Source organism: Acanthopagrus latus, chromosome 2 (genome assembly GCF_904848185.1).
Source record: "Acanthopagrus latus isolate v.2019 chromosome 2, fAcaLat1.1, whole genome shotgun sequence".
Lineage (NCBI taxonomy): Eukaryota > Metazoa > Chordata > Actinopteri > Spariformes > Sparidae > Acanthopagrus > Acanthopagrus latus.
Genome location: NC_051040.1, coordinates 31,398,802 through 31,426,304, shown reverse-complemented (window position 1 = coordinate 31,426,304; position 27,503 = coordinate 31,398,802). Strand labels below are relative to the sequence as shown.

At 38.3% G+C, this 27,503-nt stretch overlaps 2 protein-coding genes across 9 annotated transcripts in view; both read right to left on the bottom strand.

Moving 5' to 3' along the window:
* LOC119005713 (Na(+)/H(+) exchange regulatory cofactor NHE-RF3-like) overlaps positions 1 to 21,775 on the bottom strand; it is a 29,280-nt gene extending 7,505 nt beyond the window's left edge. Inside the window, exons 1-10 of the mRNA XM_037073584.1 lie at positions 21,687 to 21,775; positions 15,284 to 15,311; positions 13,903 to 13,964; positions 13,584 to 13,795; positions 12,784 to 12,855; positions 5,525 to 5,657; positions 3,225 to 3,361; positions 2,927 to 3,134; positions 1,569 to 1,765; positions 1,308 to 1,472 (exon numbers count right to left, since the gene is read on the bottom strand). Of these exons, the coding sequence (XP_036929479.1) occupies positions 1,308 to 1,472; positions 1,569 to 1,765; positions 2,927 to 3,134; positions 3,225 to 3,361; positions 5,525 to 5,657; positions 12,784 to 12,855; positions 13,584 to 13,795; positions 13,903 to 13,964; positions 15,284 to 15,311; positions 21,687 to 21,702 (1,230 nt within the window). The 5' untranslated portion in view covers positions 21,703 to 21,775. The remainder of the gene's footprint in view (positions 1 to 1,307; positions 1,473 to 1,568; positions 1,766 to 2,926; positions 3,135 to 3,224; positions 3,362 to 5,524; positions 5,658 to 12,783; positions 12,856 to 13,583; positions 13,796 to 13,902; positions 13,965 to 15,283; positions 15,312 to 21,686) is intronic.
* A 1,257-nt stretch (positions 21,776 to 23,032) lies between these two features.
* The window catches only part of nlrx1 (NLR family member X1), a 59,131-nt gene continuing 54,660 nt past the window's right edge, over positions 23,033 to 27,503 (bottom strand). For 6 of the 8 annotated variants that reach the window (XM_037073543.1, XM_037073483.1, XM_037073493.1 and 3 more), the window contains one exon: positions 23,033 to 27,351. In XM_037073543.1, coding sequence (XP_036929438.1) covers positions 27,214 to 27,351 — 138 coding nt within the window. In that variant the 3' untranslated portion in view covers positions 23,033 to 27,213. The remainder of the gene's footprint in view (positions 27,352 to 27,503) is intronic. The other 2 variants (XM_037073536.1, XM_037073529.1) reach the window with 2 other exon arrangements.

Below are 27,503 nucleotides of genomic sequence, written 5' to 3'. Positions count from 1 at the left end.
ATCTGGCTGAAATTAATGATTTACAACATATTTGTTTAGTTTTAAGAGTTAGGTGAATAAAATACGAAGTTATTCTTTCATTTGGCGCAGTGTCCCGTGAGAATGTGCATACAGATGTCCCTGAGTATTCTGAGGGTATAGGTTTGATTATTATTATTATTATTATATTGTTAAAAAAAAAAAAAACTTTTTTTTGCTGTTTACACAGAAATCTATAAAATGTCAAATCAAAGGCAAGCATTAATGAACTAAATTTGGATCAATCTGTGTAATCAATTTGATCATTCTTTTAATTTAATGGTATTCATTCAAACCTTGCAGGGGTTGTACCCTGTTTGAGTTTGTGCTGGTTTAGTGGGGTTCAAGTCTATAATTACTGATGTATGTGCATGTGATTTCAAATACCTGTACCACTAAGCTGATGTGTTAGCTGTCCATCTCTCTATAGCTTACATGTCAGTGTGTTATTTTTGTTTTATTTATCAGCTCCTCCATTTTTTCTGTGACTTTGTGTCTTACAGATTTGTGACTGAAATACAACTTACCTTATTTCTTAGGCTATGTTTGCTATATGCTAACAGGAAACATGCTTTACTGTATGAACTGCAGATCAGAAAAGACAACTGCTTTGCATATGTAGACACGTTCATATGCGTCACATCACACACATCATTTTGAAACAAGACAATGATGATCTAGTCTCTTAGTCAAGATTTTGTTGCAACTAAAAAAACAAAACTTCTGACATTTTTAGACCATCCTAGCCCACAGTGTTTTTTGACCATCCTGACTGTCTAGACCATCCCCCGGGGCGGAGTGTCAAGATAAGAACCATGCGAATCCAGAGAAAGCTGTCTCCATCACTACAACTCACATCAAGCTGTAACACTCGATGGGTGGACCGCGTTCTGAGAAATACAGCAGGATGAGAACAGATGGACTTTGTGTTTATAACATTAAGGCTAGGTGCTTACACTTGGTTAAGTGGTTGGACTGACTTTACTAGTAGGAATTCAGACCTGGAGTAGCATTCCACTGTGCATTTTCTAGCTGAAGGTCCAAATTTTTCGTTCCAAGTTGTCTGGAATGCCGCATAACCCATCTACCCTATTAATATCATTATATATATAGATAGCTGGCTTTGTTTCAAGCTTCAGAGGGTGATCAAAACTAAGTCATTGTCAATTTCAGTGATCCACTGTGAACATCTTATTTGCTAATCAATAGACATCACTTTGCCCTTGATGGGACACAGTATTCCAGTAGGGGTCACAGTATAGAGGATGTAACAAATAGTATGATCACACCTGTGATGTTAAAGTTCCTGAGTGTAAACCAGAGGCAGCCTCCTCTGTGTCCTCAACATTTCTCAGAGGAGTTTCATTCAGGTTCTTAGTGCAGCAGGAGATGGTTTGCTGTGTGTCATCCTGGAAAATCCATTCATCGTGGAACAACAGGGGAGAAATGCCTAACTGCAAGAAAACATCAGAAAGCAGTTAAAGGTTAGTCCTGACATATTATCTGTGTACTGAATCAAACTGTCAACACACTGAGGTGACTGCACATACCTTTCTGTAAAAGTCTCTTCCTGGTATAGATATAGAGGTTAGGGTGACTTTATCACCACTCTGTCTAATCTTTTTGACAATGTCATCATGTTCCATAGTCTCAACAAGTTCACCATTGACAGCTAGTAGCAGGTCTCCATCCTCCATCCCTGCCCCCGCAGCTGGACTGCCCACATCCACCTCCCTCAGCACATGAACTGGGTCACACAGGAAAGAAGTTCAGAGAGACACACCAACGTAAGTCCTGTAGTTGCTAGGTCTTTCAAACAGCACTTAGATCATGATAAGATGCTGTGGGCTCATTGCTTTGACATAAATTAAGGCTGGAGATGTTATAGACTGAGATACAACTTACTTTAACAATCACAGCCACATTCAATACTGCCACCCCTAATAAGCCTGCCAAGACTAGTCAACATGTCAAAATGGCCCCCACCCTGGATACTTTTAAATCTCGCCTAAAAACTCATTTTTACTCCCTGGATTTTAGTACAGCGTGAGAGTTGTGTGGTCTCTCTCTGTCTTTTACTGTATTTCTACATTTGTCAGTGTTTTATCTGATCTTATTGATCTGATCTTATTGCCTTTTATATGCTTTTAATTTATTGTATTTTAACTTTAACTTTCTTTATTTTACTCTTTTGTATCTGTTGTGCAGCACTTTGGTAACTTTGTTGTTTTTAAAATGTGCTATACAAATAAAGTGGATTGGATGGGATCACTGCTTAAAGGGTGTGCAACCAAATAAGAGAAGAGGGGTGCCGTTATTGCTGCACATGCTGTTTTTTTCTGTTTCTTCTTTTGATGATGAGTTGAAAAAACATTTTTCTTTGTTAAATAACTTTGGACCTCCAATTAAAAGATACATTTAGTACTTTCCATTTATTTCTGAAGATATTGTAGCGGTAATGCAAAAAATGAAGGGATGCCAATAACAGTGAGCAGGACTGTAAATGTAGAAATTCACTTCAAAGGTATTGCCATATTTTCTCTATTGTACATTTTGATTATCACTTTTACATGCACTCGCGTCTAGCCTAGTATAGGAATAGGACAGAAAAAAGCTTTATGAGGGCTAATACATCTCTATGAGTAAGTTAGTAATTTTAGATATCACTACTGATTGAAAGATTCATGTGATGACTTAATAATAATAATGGTGCTATTTATGATTGTATGTAATGATGCTTGCCAAAGTGTCAAAAAGTTTAATTTTCCTTTACTTGCCATTCTGATAAGGTATGTCTGGTATTCACATCCCATTTGTGCTCATGAAGTGGTGAGCTGGCTCTATGAGGTGAGTGTATACGTGTGTTTGGTTGTGGTTGTTGTCATGTGTCCATCAGTGTATCTCTCACCTATCTGTCGAGTGCCTGCCAGCTTCTCTTGTCTCAGCAGGAAGCCATATCCATCACTTCCTTTTTCCAGATGCATGGTCTTGGCAGAGTGTGGCAGGCTGCAACATTCTGCCAAAACAGGCAAGATGGGCAACTTCCTCCTGACATAGGAAAACTCACTCTCACTGTCAATGACAAGCACGGTCACGGAGTCCCCATTCTTCTTCACCTGACAATCACATAAACTGCAGGAGTCATGCACATGTTTAGTCTAACAGACCACACAAAATAGATCTGACTAAAGAGATAAGATTCATACAATTTTACTGAGAATTGAGTGTGTGAGCGTCGACACCATGACTCCATTGATCCAGATCAGTTTGTCTCCAGTACGGACTCCAGCTTTCTCTGCTGGACTGTTAGTAGCTATGCTCATGACGTACTGGCCCTTCTGACCTGTTGATACATCAGTATTGCAATCATTGTCATAATCATCAGTATGCTGTAATATAAAACTGTATTTTGTAACAAAATGAACAACAGAATTTACAGAGAACACCATTCTCCTCTGTTGATAAATGATTAGGTAGCCTACTGATATGATTTAGTAGAAACAAAGTATCTCTGCATGGGTGAAACAAAGCATCCAGAGATTCCATTCTACAAGGTTCCTTTAGGAAAAGTTAAATGTTTTGGGAACTACTTCTGTTTTCTTTCTGACAGTGAGATATGAGGATGAATGTCAATCTGTCTGTTAGGGTTAGGGTTAGTAAGTATAGTAAGTTGACTCTGCATTAAGAATTGAAGCAGGGGGAATAGCTAGCCTGGCTCACCCAAGGGTGAAAAGAACACCTTCCAACACCTTGAAAACCCTAACCCTAACCCAGACCAACATGTTATATCTTGTTAAATACATCCACCAAGGAGGTTATATTTTCACCTGTGCCCATTTGTTTTTCAGTTGGTTGGTTTGTTGTCAGCAGAATTACACATATGACTGGAGGTCTTTTGACATGAATCTGGATAAAGGGACAGATCAAGATTTTTTTTCACATTCGATAATTTAGGGATTTTTCAAATTTTTTGTTAATTCCTCTGGGAATAAAACATGGACCTTGACCAAAAAACTCTGGTGTATTTATGCGCAAGATGTGAGTGAGGTCTGTCTATGGCTAAGACACATCTTCACTCCAAGTTTTGTGGAAACCTGTTCATTAGTTTTTGTGTGATCCTCCTGACAAACCAACCAACCAACCGACACTGTCAAAAACACAACTTTCTTGGGGAAGGTAACAACTTTTGGCTTTTCCAGTAAGGAGTGGGGAAATCTGTATTCCAGCCGCTAAATGAGGATCAGGTAATCCGTCTTACTTTTATGCTGTTTTTTCAAAGCAACATTGGACTGGATCACCCCGATCCAGATACAAAGTTTTCAAGATTTCCAAATTCGGACTACCAGTGCTCTAAATGGGACATATCATAACATATCACAATGTGGGCTGCCAGCTATGTAAAGAACAACAGGTAGAAGAGCCAACATGGGGCACTGTAAGTGTTTCTTATTTTGAGACACAACACACACACAAAAAAAAGACTAAATGTCCAATAGTTAACAAAATAAAGAGTGTTCAAGGTTCTTCTTCATTTGAGAAGGAGAGACCAGCATTTTCAAGCCCTGCTTTTAGGAGGCGGATCTGAAATTTCGCTTTGGTTTGCCGCAGTTTTGTCAGCTTAATTTGTTCCTCTGCCAGGAGTATCTGTGCTTCTGCTCTTTCAGTTTCTCCTTTAAGAAGGGATTCATTGGCATCATCATTATTATTTGGATGCTTGAAGCCTCTTCTCTGAGCTCCTGTGACTGCTGGCTCTACCAGTGAGGATCCAGGTTGTTCTTCAATAATAGGGCTGAGATCCAGAATAAATTTTTCCTCTGTAGAGGAAACTGAGCCAGTTCCTCCTAAAGCAATCGTAGGCTCACCACCACCAACACCTTGAATCCCATGTAGAGCTTTAGCGTTCTCACCTCCAATAATGTCCAGAACCACATCTGTGTATTTACCTTTCTTAAAGGGTTTGTTGCCTGTTTGGGTGTTTTTTTTTTTTTTGCTTCGGCAAGGTCCTTTGCTGCTCTGGCCCTCACATTATTCCGTCTAAATTTCACTTGCTCAAAGGTCCTCTTCTGGCCAGATTGCATTAACATTCTGGGTGATTTCAACCCAAATGTCTTTCTTCCTTTTGTTAGTCACCATTCCACCCGCACCAGAGCTTCCTACTACTGAGGCATAATGGCACTTAACACCCTCCACCTTGAAATCCTACCCCCTGTTGTCATCAGGATAATCCTGTTTTTTGGATCAAAGTTATCTACATCCTACTGAAATGTTTTGAACAACACAAACTGAAGATTTGTTCCAGATTAAAACTAGGATTGGATCCTGTGATCTAATCTGATTTCAGATTACCTTATTTCCCTTTGGAACAACCCATTTTCAAGATTTGATCCAATCTGATATCCAAAATCCGATCAAATTACCTTTGAACAACTGGCCCCAGAGGCTTTGCACGTGCATTGTCAGAGCTGGAAATGAATTATTAACAGTCTGTCAAACAATGTGTGGGTACCTGGAACTGAGATGATGGTCATTCCCAGGCCATGATCTGGATGTCGGCTGATGTGACACAGTCTGGGTCTTGACCAGCGGTCCCCTTTGGAGGCCTTGGCCAGTGTCTGCATGTCCAAACCTAAAGACACTGCCTGGAGAAGAATGACATCAGCTAGACATAGAAAATGGAAGAATGAATCCCAGAAACAAATTCCTATAAAATAACTCACATTAGTCATAGTAGGATGAAGTATTGTGTTAGACTTGCTAATCAGTTTTAATAAAATATGGGACCCAACAAAGGGTGAAATATGTGCAACCTGTGTGCAGCCATGATCCACTCACACACGTATTGCCTGTTCCTTGGACTCAATAGAGTTTATCATTGCTGGAATAAGGGAGGAGATATGCTGACTTTACCAAGGTCACTAATTGGGATTTGGATTTTTCAAACCTCAGAGTGGGGACTATAGACAGAGAGATGATGCATCAGAGCCAAGTTTGAATGTAATTTATATTGTCGGCAATGTTGATACTGCTGAATGCCCTGACAATCAGCCAGTCTTTCTCTAGTCATCAACTCATTGAGTTCAGATGACAAGACACTGTAAATAACAGACCTTTGTAAAATCTTCCTCTTCATGGTGTCATACCTTATATCGATTCTGAGATGTACATGTCGCTGCTGCTGCCATATGGCATATTAAAACAATATCTTAATGTCATTCCACTGGCACATACCCTGCTTTTGTTACCTCAAGGCTGGATTACTGTATTTCCCTTTTATCAGGTTCGGCCAATAAGTCTCTTAAGGCTCCCAGCTGATCCAGAATGCTGCCTGTACTGACAAGAACTCATATTAGAGAACATATTTTTAAGCACTGACCTCCTGTAAAATCCAGAATTTAATTTAAAATCCTTCTCCTCACATTCAAAGCCTGGAAGGCCAGGCACCTGCACATTTTAAAGACCTAACAGTACCATATAACCCCACTCAAACCATCTTCCAGTGTCGGTTTAGGAAGCAGACACCCTCTCTATGTTTAAGAGCAGGCTTAGTTAGGGCCTGCACAGATCTGGAGAACCAGGTCTCAGTGTTCTAGGGAATATGAATATCTGACCTTTTACGGGGATGGGGCTCTTTTGCTTTTCTCCCATCCCCTGCAATGTTTGTTATTTATCTAAAATGTTGTTTTGCTCCACCAACACCCACGCCACACCACCCACACATCCACATTAACAACACCTGGATGGTGGTGAGCCCTGCTTGACTTCTATTTCTACTACCCCAGCTAGCAATTTATCATTCCAAAAATGTTCTGAGAATGTTACCGAGAGTGTTCTCATCAGCAGGAAGTTTTCGTTAAGTTCCCAGAATGTTTGAGGATAATTTTCTCAAAAAACATTCCAAAAATGTTTTGTGATAACCCCCTTAAAACGTTCAGTAACAACATTGCTTGAACGTTAGGCGCTCATGTTCTTGAAAACCTTCTCAGCGGGTCTGGGAATCACGTTCACGAACGTGCGTGACTTTTACTATGCAGTGAAATAACATAATGCTACACGGATGTTAGCAACACAGCACTAATTTTAGCAGTATGGTTACTGAACATGAATCAACTCCTCTGCCCTGAGTGAGTGAGTGAGTGAGTTACACAGCGCCACTGTCAGCACAGTACGTGAACGAGAATCACGTCCTCAGCGACAGTCCTCTGTGTGCAGTAGGTTTGCGAATCATGAATGTATCACAGCACAAACGGCAGTTCCACTACGGGCCGACATGATTGCGGTTGAGCTCAACTTGAACTTGAAAGGAACAAATCAGTTCATGAAGTGATTCCGTTCACTTGAAAGATTTGTCCGTTCAAACGACACGTTCGCGACCGACACAACACTACAGTGCTACTAATGTGCTGACCAGGGTGGATATTTCACGTTTTGGGTGAGGGGTCGTCTAGATAAACAGTAATACTAGGCCTACCATCTAACTACGCAGGATAACGAAAGATGAGGTTGTACCAGCATGTTTAAACACCTCGCTAAATACATATATTCTGGTAGAGTTATATGTAGGGAGAACCGATTTTTAAAACTTTTAAAGCCAATAGTTTTGCATCTTTAATTAGCACAAGAATTTTCAATATAATTAATTATATACACAATACTATACATAATATAATTTAAAATCATGTGTTTTTTTATGTCTGAAGCAGCAGACTGCAGCATAGACTCAATAACAATCAGTGATCATGCACCCATTATCTTCAACCTGGATTTAGGAATAAATTTATATATATATATATTAGAGAGCAAACATTTTTTTTGACCTTTTTTGAGCAAACACCATTTAATGACTCAGGAAACTAACAATTATTCCCTATAGGATAGTGCCAAAGCAGTAATAATGGGTAAAGGGATAGAAATACTGAGAAGATGAAAAAGGAACATGTTGAACATACAGTTATACTTGGAAAGTAAAATAAAAGGATTCGAACTGGAACATAAAAATAGCAGCTCAAACAATCAACTCCTGAAGGAACTTCAGATGTGACGTAATTTAAAAAGAGCTTTTGACAAATAAAGCTGAAGAGTCTGAGGGGAGTTTTGTTTTTGGTCAAAAACATTATGAAATGGAAACAGAGCTCGACATTCTTAGAGGTTAATTAGTCATACATTAGAAGAAAATTGTACTCCAAAGTAAAGCAGGGAACATCTTATTTCCTACCTGTTAGGCCCTTAGGTTTTGCCTAATTTGATACAAATTATGGATTTTATGTGTTATTATTGTACTATACTACTATAACTGCCGTTGTTTACTATCTAATTAAGTATTAAGTATTTCCTGTGTTTGCCTTATTTGGTAGAAATGATGGCTGATTACATCTTTATTGGTTTTCTCAGCATATAACAGTGTATGTTTACTGTCCAGTAAAGACCATATTATGTATTGTTTTTGCCCAATTTAATACAAAATATGGATTATTTAGTTTTATTTGTGTACTTAGCTTTAAACTGTATTTGTTCAATATATTTTGTAGTTTTTGTCTAATTTGACAAAAAGCACAGCTAACAACATCTTATAAATATACGCTAAAATAAAGTGCAACCGAAGCACTGATTATGAAAACAAGTATAGAAGGACAGGAAATCAACACATCTTATGAACATAAAAAGAAGATCTCTATATCTATGCTCTGGTTTGGGATTTTAGTTGTGTGAATTCCTGTTTTATGCTGAAATGATATACTCAAATGTTATGTTTCACTTTCCATTACATCTCCTTGTCTGTTTTCCTGCCCTTTGTCTGTGTACTGTACAACTAGGTCTCATAGTAAATCAATCCCTGTGTATTTAATCCTCTGTTTTCCCCTCACTCTTTGTTGGTTCACCTGTTTTGTTGCTCTGTCTCTCAACTGTTTCCTTGCGACCTGTGTCATTGTATTATACTGGCTGGCACTGAGTTAATTTTTTTGCTTAGCCTTTAAATTGCCCTTTGTTGCTTGTAGAGTGGATTTTGGACTTTTGTATATAGGACTTTCAGTTTTCCCTTCCTCCAGTTCCAGTTCTTGCCAAATGTGACATGTAAAGTTATGGGCAGAGGCCATAATCTGTCATTCGTGAGGAGGGAGATTGAAAATCCACAAGAAATATCAATGGTGTGTAACTGCACGCTGTTGACATTTCATTCCCAAATAATTTGGAAATGTGTGTGCTTGGACCTGCCTCATATTGCACCCTCTTCATACCCACATTCAACCATAAATAGTCAATCCATGGCGCCTACTGAATGGTAAGGGATAAAAATTAGCCTGCTGGTCGATGGTTCTTGACAGTGAATCACAGACACCACAGAGAGTATAATGATGAGGAAAATCAATGTTTCTGATACAGAAAATGAGGTGTTTGTGGATGAGGTGGAAGTGCTTTTGAATTATTTTTCTTAAATCACACTGTCTGTTTCCCACCTGCCAAAGTGATCCCGGAAGTCAGTGATATCTCCCACCCTTATCATTTGAAAATAGTTTGAAAAAAGTTTGATATGTGACCACTAGTCATTGACTATCTTATACAGTATGTGTTTTGTCATGGTGGCCCGCATTATGATTGTGACTCACAATTTGGACATGGAATGTAACCGCTGTGTGAAGAAGCTATCACTGACAGGCTCAAACACATTTCCAATAAATCCTTCACAATAAAAGTCCCCCAGTATGTAATCAATTAAAAGCTTTAAGCATAGGTCAGCAAAACTAGAAAAAATTAGGTTGTCACCTGTAGTAACTTAACAAAACTTCTAAAACAGCTAAAAGTGAACATGAGTTAGCAGCTAAGAGCCAGGCTGAAGTATAGGAGCTGGTTATACCTAACAAAGCTCCATTTCATGCATATATAATGCTTGTAAATTAGCAGCCAGGTCTGGGCACTAGTTTGATTGATCTAGGGAAGGCCTCAACTACCAAGGTGTTATCATTGGTTCCTCCACATCAAAATTATTTGAAGTCTATTATGGAAAGTTAATGAAAGAGATAAAGGCTTATTTGTACAGATGGGAGACACCCCCCTTATCACTTATTGGCAGAATTGAAGCCATCCAAATTAATGTTTTCCCCAGGCTACTGTTTTTATTTTAGCCCTTGTTGGCAAGGTTCCCTATGGATATAATAAATGTTCTTGACAAATTGATAACAGGATTTATATGGCATAACAAAAAGCCTAGAGTTAGACCCAAGACTCAAGAAGTAAAATGGGGTTAAAGGTCCCATATTATACAGTTTTTCATCAATTTCACACAGCTGTCAGAGGTCCAACAGCTCTGTATTCGATATGCATTGCCCCAAACTCATCTGTGGTCCTGAATTTCAGCTGTCTAAAAGTCGCCCTACAGAGCTCTATTCAGAGCAGTCTGTTTCTGTGCCTGCACCTTTAAATGCTAATGAGCTCCATCTGTCACTGCCTACTTAGAGAACCCTGCCTGCTACATCACTCTCAGGGAAAGGATTCCCCTTGCGTTAGCAGTAGCATGCGCTAATGTTTACGGTGGATGTATATATGTATCGCTATGGCTGCAGAGATTTTTCCATTCAACCAAACCAGTTTGACCCAGAATGGGACCCAGAAGGAGAGGCTCCTGAAGAAGTACAGACTCTGTGGCTGCAGCAGGACGTTTCAGAATGGTTAGTGTGTCTGTATAATGTTAGTTTGTTCGTATGTGTTGTTACAGTTACTACCATGAAGCTAATGGCTAACAGCTAGCGAAAGCTGTGTTTGTCTCCAACTCAGTCTCCAAACTCCTGGACACTGTTAGCATCATCTCTGTCTCCAGTCTGCGCATGTTTCCAGACTATTCACTGTGACAACCAAGCCCCATTGTAATATCATTAACATTAAGCTCGCTTCAAACTCCATTGCACAGCGGACCGAAGCTAATGAGTTAGCCGATTTCCAGCTGACTTCACCATCCTCGTAGGCAACTGTAAATACTATCAAACTGCGGTGACACTTTTCGGTGGCTCGGGTGCAGTTGCTGGGTCCGGTATGGTTGGGACTGATCCTTTTTAAGAGGGTCAGTGTCGAGGCAAAGCCAGCTTTGTATAGACAGAATTTTGTTCCTTTATTATTCAATCAAATAAAACAGATTTGAAACCAAAAAAGAGATTTGAGAGCAAAAAAGAGTAAGTGGCAATCATATTTTTTTTTTTTGAGATCAAAACAGAGTAGGTTGCAATTAAAAAAAAAATATTAGAGAACATATGTCTTCAACTTTAATCAAAACTAATGTTTGTAAGTAAAAACATGACCATTTTGCTTGCAAATCAGTCCTCTTTGCTTGTGAATTACAAAGTTTTGTTTGCCAATCAGTCCTCTTTGCTTGCAAGTTCTAAAGTTTTGCTTGCTTTGCTGCACTTGATGGGCGGGGCCTACGCTGGTGGCTGAGAGAAGAGTTTCTATTGGTTGGTTTGACCTGGCTCCAGCACCAGCTATGTCTTCTGCATTACACCCACTTCTCCCTCGTGCTGTGCTGCTTGGAGGCAAGCCTGTTGCTCTTCCCATAAGTAATGAATTGCGCTGTATATCGTTTGCTACTGCCTGCCGTACATTCACAACAACAACACAAGTAATGAATTATAATGCCCTGCTGCTGCAAGCACACTGATTAGCAGTAACATGGTTGTCTCTGCTAGTCACGGCTGACTAAAGGCTGCGCGTTGGACGGTTATAGGCCTCCGCATCGTCCATTAACTTCTGTTTATGGATACCTTGTTGGGCATTATCCCTTACATGTTGCATGGTACTTGCAAACCAAATTCTTTGCCACTTACTCTTTTTTGCTCTCAAATCTCTTTTTTGGTTTCAAATCTATTTATTTGATTGAATAATAAAGGAACAAAATTCTCTCCATAGCTTTGTACTGACCCTTGTTACTGAAACTGTCCGATGTGAAGCGATTAGCACACACATACAAGCTAACACAAACTGTAGCCGGCATGTTGTTGTTAAAATATGAAACGCAACCACTGTCTCTTCTGTTTCTGAACAGCCTGTAGGAGCGCCGTGTTACCAGTGGGTGGGCTGCAGAGACCATGCAGGAATCACTTGTTTTCCTCATTCTAGGAGTTGGCAGGCTCAGGGAGGACCAGCTTATATATGTAGAGACCAGAGGAAACATGTTTTTTATGATATGGGACTTGAATATAGAGCAAAATTAATGTCCTAATAGTTCCCTGGAAGGGCAGTCATGCCAAACAAATTGGAAGTAATTATAAATAGATAATGAATGGATCAAATTCACAATAAGGACTTAATTGGTTATGAGTAAAACAATTACACTATATCCAAATCATTTGATAATCACAGCAATTCCAGATCAGCTTATTCATGGGGAAACTTAGAAATCATATGAGTATCTCCAGAAAGAATTTGGTTTGTCTGGTATAAGTTTCCTTAGATTTCCTTTTCTTGGATTGGGAGAAGATATAGAAATTAATATGTAACATAGAAAATGTTTCGTGTTGACTGTGGAACGAGTAATAAAGAAGAGTCTGATCCATTCCAGCTGGAAGCTGGCAATGCAGATGGTGAGTTGTTGAATTCTAGCTAATTATCATGATCATAACAACAGTTACTTGCCATAGGTTGCTAGCTCAAAGATTGTTGTTTCAAATAGCAATGAGGATTCCAAAACAGTAATGTGCAGATAGCAGAAGGATGAGGGAATCCACCTGGAATAGGCATTCAATGACAGTCTGCACCTTGTAAGTCAGACTTATCCTGCAGTACCTGTTCATACTCTTCTCTCCTCAACACCAGGACAAACAGGTGTAAGCCGCATGACTTGATCTTCCTCACCACCTGTCAGGTAATTATACATGTACAAAAATGATTCTGTTAACACACCTTATCTAATCTTAATCAAGCAATTTTAATGCAGCTTAGACCCTGCTACTTTATATGTAGGACCAACCCAAATTACAAGAACTCAGGCTTTTAAGATAACATTCAGGACAAAACCTTGAGATCAGTTCACTCTGTTTACATTTAATTAAACTAGAAGTCAAAGTAGTGATTAAGAAATGACTAGTGGTGCTTAAAGAAGCTGAGAGGTCACACGGTTCTGTCTCTATCATCATCCAGCTAACCACACATAACATTTGCATTGAGCTTTTCAACCCTCTGAACTTCTTGACAACAAAGGAAACGAGAAGAAAGAGTATGGAGTTACAATGAGAGAGATGTGGCATTTTTGAGCATGGAAAAATATTTTTCCCCAAGGCACATAAATTATATTTTATGAGTAATTATTCACACACAAAGAGTGATTCCTTTTAAGCAACCAAATAATGTGTTCTGTGTATAGTGAATATATCTGATATTCAGATATGAATATATACAGTGACCCTGCCTTCGCTCGGAGACAGCTGGGATTCACTCCAGAAACAGAACCCTGTGACCCATTGAAAAAGGTATAAAGCTGTCACAGATGATGACATGACAATATATAGAGTAAATTTCATAGAGATGGCTCCAGTAGTGTGATATATTACTCAGATAGGTGGATTGGAATTCTGGAAAACACTAACCCTGTGTAAGTCCATGTTATGCACATATTTCTCATTGATTTCCAGTACTCTGTCTCCCTGTCGGAGGCCGCTGTGCCCTGCAGGACTCCATGGATCCACATCTCTTATCTCTAAACCGCAGCTGCTCTGGTCCACCTGCAGGTAGAAGCCAAAGCTCTGTCCTTCCAAACACTTCAACTGGCACAGTCTGGGCACCAAGCTCGGATCAGGTTCTGCACACATGATTAAGTAAAAATCATGTGTGGGGACACAGGGAAATTATTCTAGAAGAGGAGTTTTGAAAGTTTGGGCATGTAAAGAGAAGGGTATCAAACCTCACCAGGATCATCGCTGATGACCAGAGCTGGATTATCAATCCCTTCCTTTGGATTGAAAGTGAAACTGATGTAGGGAGAAATAGAAAATGGTCAATATGTGTGGAAAAAAACCCTTAAAAAAACCATAAAACTTTTAAAAAGTAGTACCCAAAATGTTTTTTTTTTTAAATCTTAAAAGACCCAATCAGTGTTTTGGAAGTTAGATCTAATTCTACACCTCACGCCTCGCTGCAGACCATATGACGTGGGATACTTTGGATATCTTATTATTAATATTCATTTAATCAACAGACCACCAGTTGTTAACATTCATTTCTTTTTTTAAAAATATTTTTTTGGCCTTTTCTGGCTTTATTGACAGCACAGCTGAAGAGTGTGACAGGAAACAGGGTAAGAGAGGGGGAGTGACATGCAGCAAAGGGACCCGGGCAGGGAGTCGAACCCTGGTCTGCTGCAGAGCCTCGGCACATGGGACGTGCCCGCTACCAACCGAGGTAAGTGACGCCTGTTAACATTCATTTCATTGTATTATCTTCCAAAAACTTGAACAATGTTTCTGAGTAATGAATATGTATCAGTTTGATATATTCATGACTATCACAACATAGTGACACTGATGGTATTGGCCTTCAATCTTATCTGAACTACACACCTGTGAAGTTTCATGACTGTATCTTTTATGGTTATGGCGCTATCAGGCAGACAAAATCTGTCTATCGACAGACACATATAAAGCCTTTACAAAGGAATCAGAGCTGCTTCTGTGGCAGATCCTGCTACAATCGGTGTCATAGGGACCACATTTTGTCATGATGACACACACACAGAGACTACCAAGGCGAAAATATTATCAGCTGATCCCGATGCAAATCTTTGAAATAACTTCATTTATAAAGTATGTTGAAAAACATTGTTAAGATAAACACCAGTCAACAGATATGGAGTCCTGTATATCTGAGCGCACAGTTCAACTTTTATCTGCTTCAGTGTTATCAAAGTTCAGTACATCATGGCAATGAAGGTAACACACTGTCAACAGTTTTCATAGGGACTATGTCTTTGGTAGAGAGTAGTTCCAATGGAATCTTGTGAAAGTGTGTCGGACCATCTCACAATGGGATCAATGTTGTCCACTAATTCATCTTTGCTAATAATATGTTGGCTCCATGGCAATGTATATGTTCAGAAAACATTGAAACGTTTGCAAAAAAATAAAAATTCTTATGAAACAATAATATGGAGGTCCCCACTGGTTAATCTGCGGGCTCTCTTGGAGTTGTGGACCCCTGTTGAAAAGCTAAGCATCAGATGACAGTGAGAAAATAGATATTTATCCATTCATTTTATAATTTGTTTGAACAAACATGTTGTTGCTGAACTCACCGTGGAAATTCCATTGCATCCTGGCAGCCTGTGGAAGTAACAGTGACACAATGAGATAGTTATTCCTTCTTCAGCCACTTCAACTATTATGGAAAGACTCTGAGTAAAGAAAACATATCATTTTGTGTAGGGTTACATAAGGGCTGAATTTAGAAGATAGTGGAGGTTTTCCTTTTTGAAGAATCAATCACAAAACAAACCACAAAACTGGTTTATTAAATATTAATAAACCCCCCTGCAATTTAAGTAGACTTCAAGTTAACTCAGTTAACAGTGCACCACACGACAGAAAATAAATATGACATGCTACTTTGTTTTGTTGTTTCATTTCCAAAACATATTATTATTATTATTATTAGTATTATTATTATTAATAATTATTATTATTAATTATTATTATTATTATTATTATTATTATTATTATTATCATCATTAGTAACCCTAGTATTATTAGTAGTATTATTATTATCATCACTGTTATTACGTTCAAATGTTCAAAGAAATATTGCACTGATCCCAAACTATTGGATCTAATCAAATATACTTTTCTCTGTATTTGTCAGTATAAACCAAGTAAATGTAAGTAACTGACACTGAAAGAATACTTCTTTATTTCAGGTTTAAAAGTAGCACACTTGAATTTCGTAGTATTATAATTCTTTTTCATGGCATCATGATGCTGATGCTATTTTTTAAACTGTAATCATAGTGAGAAAAAGGCATATGAGCACAAATTTCATTTCTGGTCCCAGTTATCCATAAATGGATGTAGAAAGACCTTTAATCATCCGTATGTACTGTACGTTGACGCTTGTGTCCGCATCACCACCAACTAGACCTGTCAATGAGCAGAACAGTGAAGAAGACCAGTTCTTTGAGTGGGCCAGTACTGGAACTTCAACACTTCCCACAGCTTTCTGCTACTATTTTCTGCCCACTTCATTCCATGCAAGTGAGGTGGAAGTGCTGCCCATCTCATTTCCGTGCCCATTTTAATCAATTGGGCTGATGGCACCAACACTTATTCACATTCCTACTGGAATTTAGCAATATTATTATTTTTCTTCAATATGGTTTTTCCCCCCACTTATCCTCCAACACATTTTGAGCTACAGAAACCATTTGACTATCAAAATGCTCAGCTTATTCAGGACATGTCTGCTTCTGCTTTACAGCTTTTTCTACAAAATATCACCTATTCATTCTTGTGGGTATTTTTTAAGTTGAAGCCCCAGTGTTCTCTTTTCTAGTCAGCTTGAATGCTGTAGGCATAATGGGTGTGCATTGCATGAGCTAGAGTGTGTGACATCATCACTAGAGTTGAGAGCAGCTGGAAAAACTTGAGATAACTTCTCTTCATCTTGATTTAGATCCTACAGCTTTTACTTCAAATAGTCATATAAACAAAAATGTAGGAACTCTTGTTGGCTTTCAGCTGATGGTCTTATTTCAGATGTGAGACTTACAGTTTTGGCTGTTGAAGCCCCAGATCAACAAGCACTCCAGCAGCTTCCCCATAAGCTGCAATGTTAATTATGAGCCTACATTTCTGGAGGAGAGCAGACGGTACCTGTTTTGTCTCTCACTCCCTAATTTTTCACTAAATAAAATAAAAAAGACATCACAGAGTTAAGCAAAGTTGAGTATAAATATCCCTATATATACACATATACACATAAAAATACTTTGACCATAACCATTACAGTTTTTTAAAACTTGCAGGAATTGGGGAGGTGTTATTCTATGTAATTAAAAGGTCCCCTATTCAATAGCAACTTTGGTTTTGCTACTGTTTCAGCATATATAATGTTCAACATTTTAAGCCTTTCTACCTTTTTTCAGCTACTACTACTACTACTACTACTACTACTTCTACTACTACTACTACTACTACTACTACTACTACTACTACTACTACTACTACTACTACTACTACTACTTTACCACTATTTCTACTACTACTACTTCTTGTACTATGATGTCTACTAATAATACTACTACTAATATTCATCCTCTACATGCGTCATCACCAACTCCACACTCACTAGCTGCCTCACTGAAAAAAGATCCTGGATGCAATCTAACTTCCTCCACCTGAACTGCAACAAATTGGACCCAGTCATCATCAGCCCCAAATCCCTCAAAAAAACCACTCCCACCTTCTGCCTCACCACACAGTCGGAACCTTCTTTCAACAGCACATTACTCAAATCACCAGAACTGCCTTCTTCCACCTCAAAAACATAGCCTGTCTACTCCCACCACTCTCCTTATCTGCTGCAGAAATCCAGAATTGATTATTGCAACAGCATCCTCTACCTCACATATACTAATTCTTAAATAAACTCAATTCAAAATTCTCCCCCTCACTCACAAAACCCTCCACAACCAGGGCCCCAACTACCTTGCTGACCAGCTCCACCGCAAACACTCCATCTATAGCCTTCATTGCTACAATGCAAACCTCCTCACTTACATAGGACCACACATCAAACCTTGGGTGACTCTTCGCAGTAGCTGCCCCTGTATTCACTCGAATTCAAACACCATAATATTCATCTCAATTAGGAATGACTGCTTTTAATTTTCTCATTGATGAAATTTATCATTTCAGAGATATTCAGTGTTTTTCAGCTAGTTTTGTCCGATTCAAGCAAATGATGGAATGTTCAGAAAATCCCTTATTTTCAAGCATTTTCAAAGCTCCTCTAGTATTTTGCGCTCCCAGATACAAACTCCATTCAAACTTTGACATATTCCACAATTTTTCTACATTCAAGGTTTTACTCATCTTTCAAATCCCATTAACATTTATGGAAATATTTTACTTTCTTTGAAGTGTGCCGTATCACAATTATAATCAAGTCTATTAGAAATCCAATTAAACCCACTTGTTTTCCAACTCTTTTCCCTGCTTCATACATTCTCATTGAAACTCCATTGATTCATGCATTGGTATGTATGGGGTGGAACGCTGACAAAGAGTGGAGGACCCAACTGACAGAGTGGGGAGGAGCTCAAAAGATCCCAAAAACATTGTCTTAAACTCACCCTCACTTCCACAAATCAAAGAAAACTTCTGCTGGTCACTACAGTGGATCTCTGGAGGCAATTGAACAAAAACCTTTTGCTCCATGGGCTTTTAAATGACAGGAACACCAACCAGCTGCTGGATTAAGTCCCATTAAACTGAGAGGAAAAATATCTGGAGGCAGTCAGACACATCCACATTTCTGAAATGTTCCACAAGACACATTTTTGACCACACACACAAAAATTTCACAAATTGCTCACAAGACTCTCATAGTTCTACTATATCATTATTTGAGTGATAGCAGTTACTGTTTTGGAGGGAGAAGCATGATAATGTGAGGTGAGCCTCAGCTGAAATCACTATTAAATCAACTCTGTCCATTACCAGGACCAGCTTGGTTACCATCGCTGGCAAGCAAGAGCAATTGGGCCAACACACAGAGAGTGACAGATTTATCATTGAGTTAGTTTAATACAAACAGTGACACACACACACACACACACACACGCACACACACACACAGTCACACACTGTTACCTGTGCCTGGTGTTTGTTCTGCTGTGTGTCTCACTCTCTCTCTCTCTGCTTCTGGTAGCACCTCCTCTCTCTCTACCTGAGCACACGTGAGGGTAATTGGTACTCTGGTGGAGTGGGGGGAGGTGATATAAGGGTAGAGAGCGCAGGGACAAAAGGGGAGCTCACACACAGATGTGTGGCAGCACACCTGTGAAAAGGCTTCTCTCCTCCCCCCTTTTTTGGTCCGTTGTTCCAAAGATGTTGGGAAAACCTCCATGCACTTAAGGTGCTGGGGTGTTTGTCATTTTTGCTGTATTCCTCTTTGGGCTGGAGATTTCTTTTGTTTTAGGTCTAGCTGTCCTTTAGGAAGGTTATGGGGAAGGTGCAGTAACAACAGCTCACTGCTTGGCTGGTCCCACATCTTCCCATTTTTTTTTTTTTTTTTGGCCGGGGTCTCCCACACTCCTTTGTTTATTCGTGGGTTTTCTTTTGATGACAATACAATAAAGCTTGCTGAATTGTTGACATTGTGTGTGGCGTATTTCAATATGTTACTTCCTCCAACTCTTTTGGGCAGCAGTGTTGTTTAAATTCAAAGGAGGGCGTAATACACACACACACACACACACACACACACACACACACACACACAAACAAATGAAGTCAAATATGCATGTGTCAGCATGCGCATGGCCACACACAGCCAAAACTGTACACTCACATGCTCAAAGTGACAGTATATTTTCCAACATTTTAACTATATTTAACTATTATCTTTTCATTCATTCAAGCCAGAAACTCTTTAAATATTCAAATGTTCTCAATCATTGATACATTGAGAATTATTTAAATTCTCAGTCCAATTCAGAGTATTTGGTTCATTCTCACTGCAACATCTCTTCAAACCCTCACCAGCTGCTTTTCAACACAAATTCAAGACAGCATTGCAGTTTGGCTCACAGCTTATATTATATTTTTAATGCTTCATTCTCACCCAACTATTAGGAAGCAGATTTTTTTCAGACGATTCTTCAAATAAATTAAAGCCACCAATGCACTAGAGCCTTAGCTTTTCAACAAACCCTACATTTTTTTCATTTTTCATATATTCTTGGAATTATTCAAAGTTTTCAGAGCCAGCAATGTCATTTCGTGTCAGCTTTTCAGCTTTTCAAAGCATTCACAACTGCAAGTTCATCAGGACTTGTTTTTCTAGTTTTTTTTTTTTTACACGTATTACTCTTCTTTCCACATAAAGCTCTGATGAAGACAGGATCAGTACAACTCAATCAATTTTCCAACAGCTGTCATTACTTGCTACTGTTAAGCACAGCTGTGGCTATTTATAGTGGCAGCACACTTAATTCTTACCATCATCATGGTAATATCTCCGCCATCAACATCAAACATCATAATATTGATATCTCTGAGTAATTTATAGAGATCATATTGACATATTGAACAGACTTTACAAAGTGCTCAATCAAATGAAACCATTAACAGGGAATGAATGGCTCCAGTGCAGGATATATCAAAAGAATGACTAAATTCATCACTCCAAAAGTAGCTATATGATATGTGCTTTTGATTGGCCTCTTTACGGAAGGCCTAAATTGCCATGGGTCAAACTTATAATTTCCTCCTTTTCCCCATGATAACGAGTGAAATAATATTTGATTTCTTGAGATCGCAAACTATTTATGTCATTATCATGACATAGCAACTGCTGCTTTCCCAAGATAGTGAGATACATTCATCAAGATCTCAAGAAAACAAGCTTTGTTATCCCAAAATAATGAGATGAATTAGCCAGCTGTCATGAGGAAACAAAACATTTCTTGTTTCTTAAAGCCTAAGGTTTAGGAGATCAGCAGTGTCATGCTAGCATAAATACATGGCTTCTTGACAGTGTAGCAACTGGTTTAGTATGGAGTGGTATTGATTTTTGATCAATGCAACAGCATTGCAACGAATGCTACACATATTTTATTAGGCATACAATTTTCTTTTCCAAAGGCCAACAATAAGTTGTAGCCCACTGGAGAGCAACACATCTGCTCTGAGTTGAACATTGTATGTAAGATTATTGTTTCATCTGCCTCGTCTAAAGCATTTTGAGCTGCTTACACTTGTTAATGTCCTTGTATCAAATCAATAGGTAAAACATGACTTCATAAAAACTCCATGTGGTTTGCTCTGAAACTCTCAAACCCACACAGAGTAGGTGGTGTAAATGTGATGTTCCATGAATTCTATGAAATTGTTTTATGCTCATGCTTAATCATCTTGTTATTTGGGGAAAACAACATTTGTCATCTCACGATAATGACATAAATAACTTGTGATTTCAAGATAACCAATAACATGTGTTAGCTGTTCAGGGCTTCTGTCTGCATTTCACTGAATGCTGTGAGGACCGGGTTTTACTCTAGTACTGTATCAGTCACGGTATATACCTCACCACCTTATCATATCACCTGTGTGCTTGTCTGGTCTTAAGTATACACATTCATTCTTCTTGTATGAATACCAGTCTACTTGTTGAAAAGTATGTTAGCATGTTTTTTTTTTTTTTTTTTAAATGATTGTTTATACATTTGACCCAAGGACTGTGGATGGGCAATGTTTAACCAGGAAGAAAACAACCAGAGTCCTTGTGTGGAGTTCAGTTCAAAGCAGCGTATACAACAACATATCAGTTACCAAAACCATCCACAGAACAAATGGGCAAAAAGACTTTATATTCAAATACAACACACAGGTAAAAGTGTTTTACCACAAGTCAGTTCTGTCAACTTGACATCTAAATAGTTAAATCATGTCCTTTGTGAAGCAGAAAGTGAAAGAGCCTACCTGTGGAGGCCCTCATGGAGTCGTGAGTGTGTGTGCCTGTACCAGCTCAAGCTGTAGACGGACAAGGTTCACTGCACACATAGACAATAAAAGTGTCCCTTCAGCAGGTGAGATGGAGACTCCTTTCTCCACAGTCTCATGGGTTAAACATTTACTCACTGTTGGAGAGAAGCTCTGTGTGGAGTGTGGCACATTGTGATGGAACAGACAGCATTGTAACAATGACGCTTCTAAAATGTTGGTACATTTGTCAGCTGCTGCCAACACATCTGTGTGTCAGTATCTTTAAAAAAAAATTGCAATGTAACTCTACTTGGAGGTGGTATGACGCATGTTGGCATAGGTGTGATTTCAAATAACCACAGGTGGGGCTTGGGTGAGTCCAGTATTAGCCAGTTAGATTCTATCTTTCCCTCTAAGCCTTTAAATACAGCAGACAGCACCACAATATCATATTTTGAAGGCACAACATTTTCATCTAAAAAGAGACTAGAAATGCTAGCTTGATTGTGTATGTCTATTTGAAAATATATATAAAAAAAATAAATTAGGACTACATCAAAAATGTGGCTCTGTCAGTGCCTTGTAGATTGCATTCATTTGTATATGCATAACACAAACAGTATGGTAATGATAAAAACAACTATTCATCTGTTCATACATAAACTAACCATAATTTCATTACTAGCAGATTTAATTCAGCATAAAATCTGAAACATTTACAAAATACTCGGTAGTTTATACTTTGGTAGTTTACTCATTCATACACAGATCTGGATCAATCATACCTATTTAGATATAACTATAAATGATCATCAACATCTGAATTTCTATTATCTCAGCTGCATACTGATGGAAGGTGCGTTTTTATCCCCATTTGTAATAATGTAGTGACTGAAAAAGACCCTATAAAACAACATATCGAAATCCACTAATTCCACATCTTTATTAGTATCTGCATCTAACTATATTCACTCATACTCACTGGGCCCAAATCAACTTTCATAAATCTATCTAGAGACATTTATCCTCTAAATTTATCAAAAGATCATTCAGATAATAGTTTGGGGACCAAATATATCAACCTTAATGTTTTTAGATCATACAAAATTGCAAATAATGTATACAAATTGGTGCAATATTCAGTCAGAGTCAGTTTTTTGTTCAGTCTTATCTTCAGACCATCAAATACTGATGCTTTGGGTTGACTCCTGACCTGAGCTTTCAATTGAATGTGTCAGCATCTGACAATATGGGGATGAGACTTAACGATAAATGATCTCTCTCCAGGAAGTAACATTTTGTCACTTTTGAAAATATTTGAACAAAAATAACTACTAGAAAACTGTTTGCAGCATAACATTTAATCCAACAGGTTAAAGTAACAGTCCATCTGCAATATTACAGTACTGGTAAGTCATACAAACTGATCATATGCAGCACAGGACATGCATCACATCATTTTGATTTTGGAAGAAGTTGAAATAAAGCCAAAATAAGGCAGAAATGCATCATCCATGATTGATTTCAGAATATGTGCAAAACATCATACAACTGCTTATTTAGAAATATTCACCACTGACATTGAAACATTTTTGGATCAGCACTTTATAGGGAAAAAAAAAAGAATTCAACTCATGCATATACATGCCCAACAAAAATACAATGCCTAAACCATTCTTTACCAATAAACAATTGCTTTTTTAAAAAAATATCTTATTGAAAAAAACAAACAAAAAAAAACTAATGGCCATAAATGAATGAATCCAGGTTATGATTGGTAGAATTTTCTTCTCGTTTATGTGTTTGGCAGACTTCCACGCTTATTTGGGTAATGCTGCACAAATGGTCAAAGTCACACTGGGTCACCAGCTTTATGTGTATTCTGGAGTGACAAAATGTACCAGTGTACTTTGATGTAAGAATGTGCCTGCTATGCAAAATGTGTACAGGTTGGCAGGTATTGTCTGAAATGTTCCGATACCCAGGTGTGGGTATTGATAATTCTTTGACACCTTACTTACTTTTATCTTTCTACAAAACCCTTTTGTTAATTTAAAAAGGTCCAAAGCACTCAAATGTCACCTAAACAAGAGCAGATGGGTAATAACTTTGCCATTAAAATATTCTGAAGACTTCCTTCAACTCCAGGGAAGGCTCCAAATATAGATGACAACTAATGCCAAGTTTTGGTGTCTGACAATTTTTGATACTTGTCGCAACAGACACATTCCAGTTGGTTTAAGGTTGAACACTCAATGCTGCAACTAACGCACATTCACAAGGCCAAACAAAATACAATACACTGTTGGCATTTAAATAAGGCACCTGAAAAGTATCAGAGATAGACAAACCTGTTTGTAGATGAGAACATGAACAGATTACACTTGAGTGCAAACATGGTAAAAAAAATACTTAATTTGCTGATGTGGCTCCAAATAACATATCAACTACAAATCAAGAAGATTTGATGCACAAATTGGACTTTTTCTCTCCAAATACCATGTCAGATGTAATCAGATAAACTGTCAATACTGACTATTGATGCCATAACAGTGCTCTTCCACCCCCCAATTCTTTAAAATTTCTTATAATACTAGCTCACTTTTTAATAACTCATTGTCAAGACTTTCACTATGGTTGCACAATTACAGCCAACTACTGCCTTCAGAATGAAAATGCATTTATTCTGAAGCACATACAGGAAATGGTGAGTTAATGTCAGCAGCAAATAAACATGGCAATATCAGCCTCTGCTGAGAGAATGCTGCTAGAGTGAGTAATGGACTGCAGCTAAAGATGAGCAAATAAGCTTTTTACATTAATGAGATTAAACCTGAAGGTCCCCTGCTTCAGTTTGACTTTTGAGAAAAATTCACACAAAGCATGCTGTTAATATTTTCAGAAGCCCTTTTTTGTGTACCTATATTTTCAAATTATAGGCCTACAAAATATCATAGTAATATTCCAACAAGGAAGACATTTGGATAGTGCAGACCCAAGTCCACTCTACTATGATAAGCAAATCTGCAAGAAATACCGCTATACAAGTCTGGATATATTTCCAAAACTACTGTTGTATCCAGCTGAAGCATCATAATCTCAGCTAAGCATTAAACATTAAGTGTTCTTCTGCACTGGCAAACATCTGTGAAAACAGAAGCATTTAATCATCATGAACATACTGTTTTGGAAAAAAAAAACAACATATCAAATGCTTTGACTAAAAAACCCCCCAAAAACATGAAAATTGCAGCTTGTTATTAAAAAACTGTGGTTTAAAAAAACTGTATGTTCACTAGGAAGACATTTTAATTGAAGCCATATTTCAATTTGCATACAGAAAAGATGAATTACAAAAATGAACTGCATGATATGTATTGATTTATGTTTCCATTGCCACACCTTAGTTTAACAAAAGCGTTGATACAGCTGTGATGTTATAATTGTACCAGCTCTCCTATTGACCACATTCCTGGAATGCTCCATGAAGACTGCTGTCTGTGTGAAGCTTTAACAACTACAGTTCATGTGTGGTCTGTCCCTGAGAATTGCTGGAACCTGTTATTGTGGATGTGATATGAGGTTGAACTTAACCATCTATTGTGTTTTAACATCACTGGCTTTTATTCACCTTGGTCAAAATGCCCTATCTCAAGATGTTAATGAAAGTGAAAAAAAGTGTACATCTGCCCCTATGATCTCCTCCAAATTATTAACATTTTTATACCTTTTTTTAAGATTAAAATATGCCTGTAGACATACTTACTTTTGTATACAGTATAATTCAAGTCTTCAGAAGCCCCAAGATCCCAAACTGAATTTTTTTTAATGCCCTTTTAAGGCTGAAATCTTCATTGTAGCTGCTAAGTCAGTGTGTTTACATGACACTCGAGAAAAACTAATTATTGGGTTAGTCTGACTATGATTGGATCTTTAAGATGCATGTATACACCTTAGTCTGACTAAAATCAGACCGGATCAGATTTCTCATAGTTGGATTAAAAAACCTAGATTATTCAATTGATAGTCGCATTACTCGTGCATGTGTATGTTCTATCAGATTGGATTTGGATTTTGCGTTCTGCGCAGGCTCGAGATTTTGTTCCCCTGGAAGTAGAAGGATGGCGGCAGCGTCTTTCCTCTGAAATCACTGCAAGCAAGAGCGCCACTGTGCATCTAGTTTGTGTAATTATCATGTACGGCATATACAAAATGCACAAAGATGTAGCTTTGTCTTGCTCTTCATACGCCATCTTTTTCGAATGCCGAGGCAGAGTTTGTTGTTGCTGGAGATGTAAAGAGGTCAGCTGGAGGTCGCTCTATTACCACTAGTTGAAATGGGTACAGCGCCACCTATCACCTATGACATGCTTTGGCCAATAATTTGATTTTCTCACTGGCATGCATACTTGGACGATTGCAATTGTCCAATTGAGGAGCATAGTCAAACTGTGGCTGTAATCCGACTAAGCTGTGAATGTAAACATGTGCAATGCATGTGTTAGAATGCATCCTGTTCGAAATGGATGCCCAAGCTCGAACACAGGTACGTTTGGCCCATGCATTTTTGAATGGTAAGAAGTTGTTCACTACACACCTGAACTGCACTGAGGGATTAAATGGAGGAGGATCTAGACAGAGAGAGATTAGGCACAGCCAAAGTCTTTGTGGGTCATGTAGTGGTACATACTGTAACGTAGGACACACACTCCCTTTGAAGCATCCAGGAGAGGACACACAAACGATCTCTTAATATACTGTACGAGCGTATTGAAACAGTTTGATTATAGATCAAAGACCAAAAATGTAATGTAAGAACAGCTCTCTGGCTTGTGTGATGCATACTTCTGGGTAGCAGGAAAGAACTGAAGTATGCAAAATTCTGGGTGATCTCGTTTGTTGGTGCACGTAAGCACAGTTCAACTCGTTCACCCACTCTAGATGTGGTGTGCCCTGAAGCTTTAAGCAAATCACCTACAGTGAAGGTTTGGACTTTAAAAGGGTGTAAATACAGTATTTTCAAATCAAACTGGGATCTTCAGGCCTCTGAAGACTTGAGATAACGCTGAACTGCATAGAGACTTTTTTTTTAAGTTTTAAAAATTCTTATTATATTCATTTTTTCCAGTTCTTCTTTTTTATATTTTAAAAACTATTTCAGTCATTTAGGAAATGTTACAATGCTGTGAAGCCCCAAAAATTTTTTGTGGACTGAAGAACTTCACCCAACTTACCATGGCATGAGGCATCTCCCTAAAAATCTTCAGCTTGTATTTGTGTAAAAATGTATGTGAATTTGAATGTTTTCAATACATGTTAATTTGGGATATGAGATTCCAGGTCCTAAAAAGCATATTGCTGCAATAAACAGTCAAAAACTTTATGAGATCATCCTGGCTGATTTATAGCTATATTATGTAGGCTTCTTGCAACACTCAAATCCAGACCTAACATACTGCTCAAGATATACACTACCCTTTCACTTCTCGGTTTTCAGTAGTAGTAGTAGTTTTTACTTGCTGTATCATTTGGATGCTGATAGAGTGTCCTTCTCCAACATTTGAAGAGTCTGACGGACTCCTTTCTCCACCCTGCGGAAGTGTAGCCTCTTCCAGAAGCTCTGCTGCTGCTGACGGCCCCATTCCAGATCCCTCAGGAAAACCTGCACATAGGAGGACTGGGTGAAGACACACACCTGACAATTGGACCTTATGGAGGAATGGTTTCAATGTCCTGAACTCTAGTTTATTGTTAGGAGTTATGACTAACTCGTAACTCACTAAAACTGCCTGATGATTTTCACTTTCATGAGTA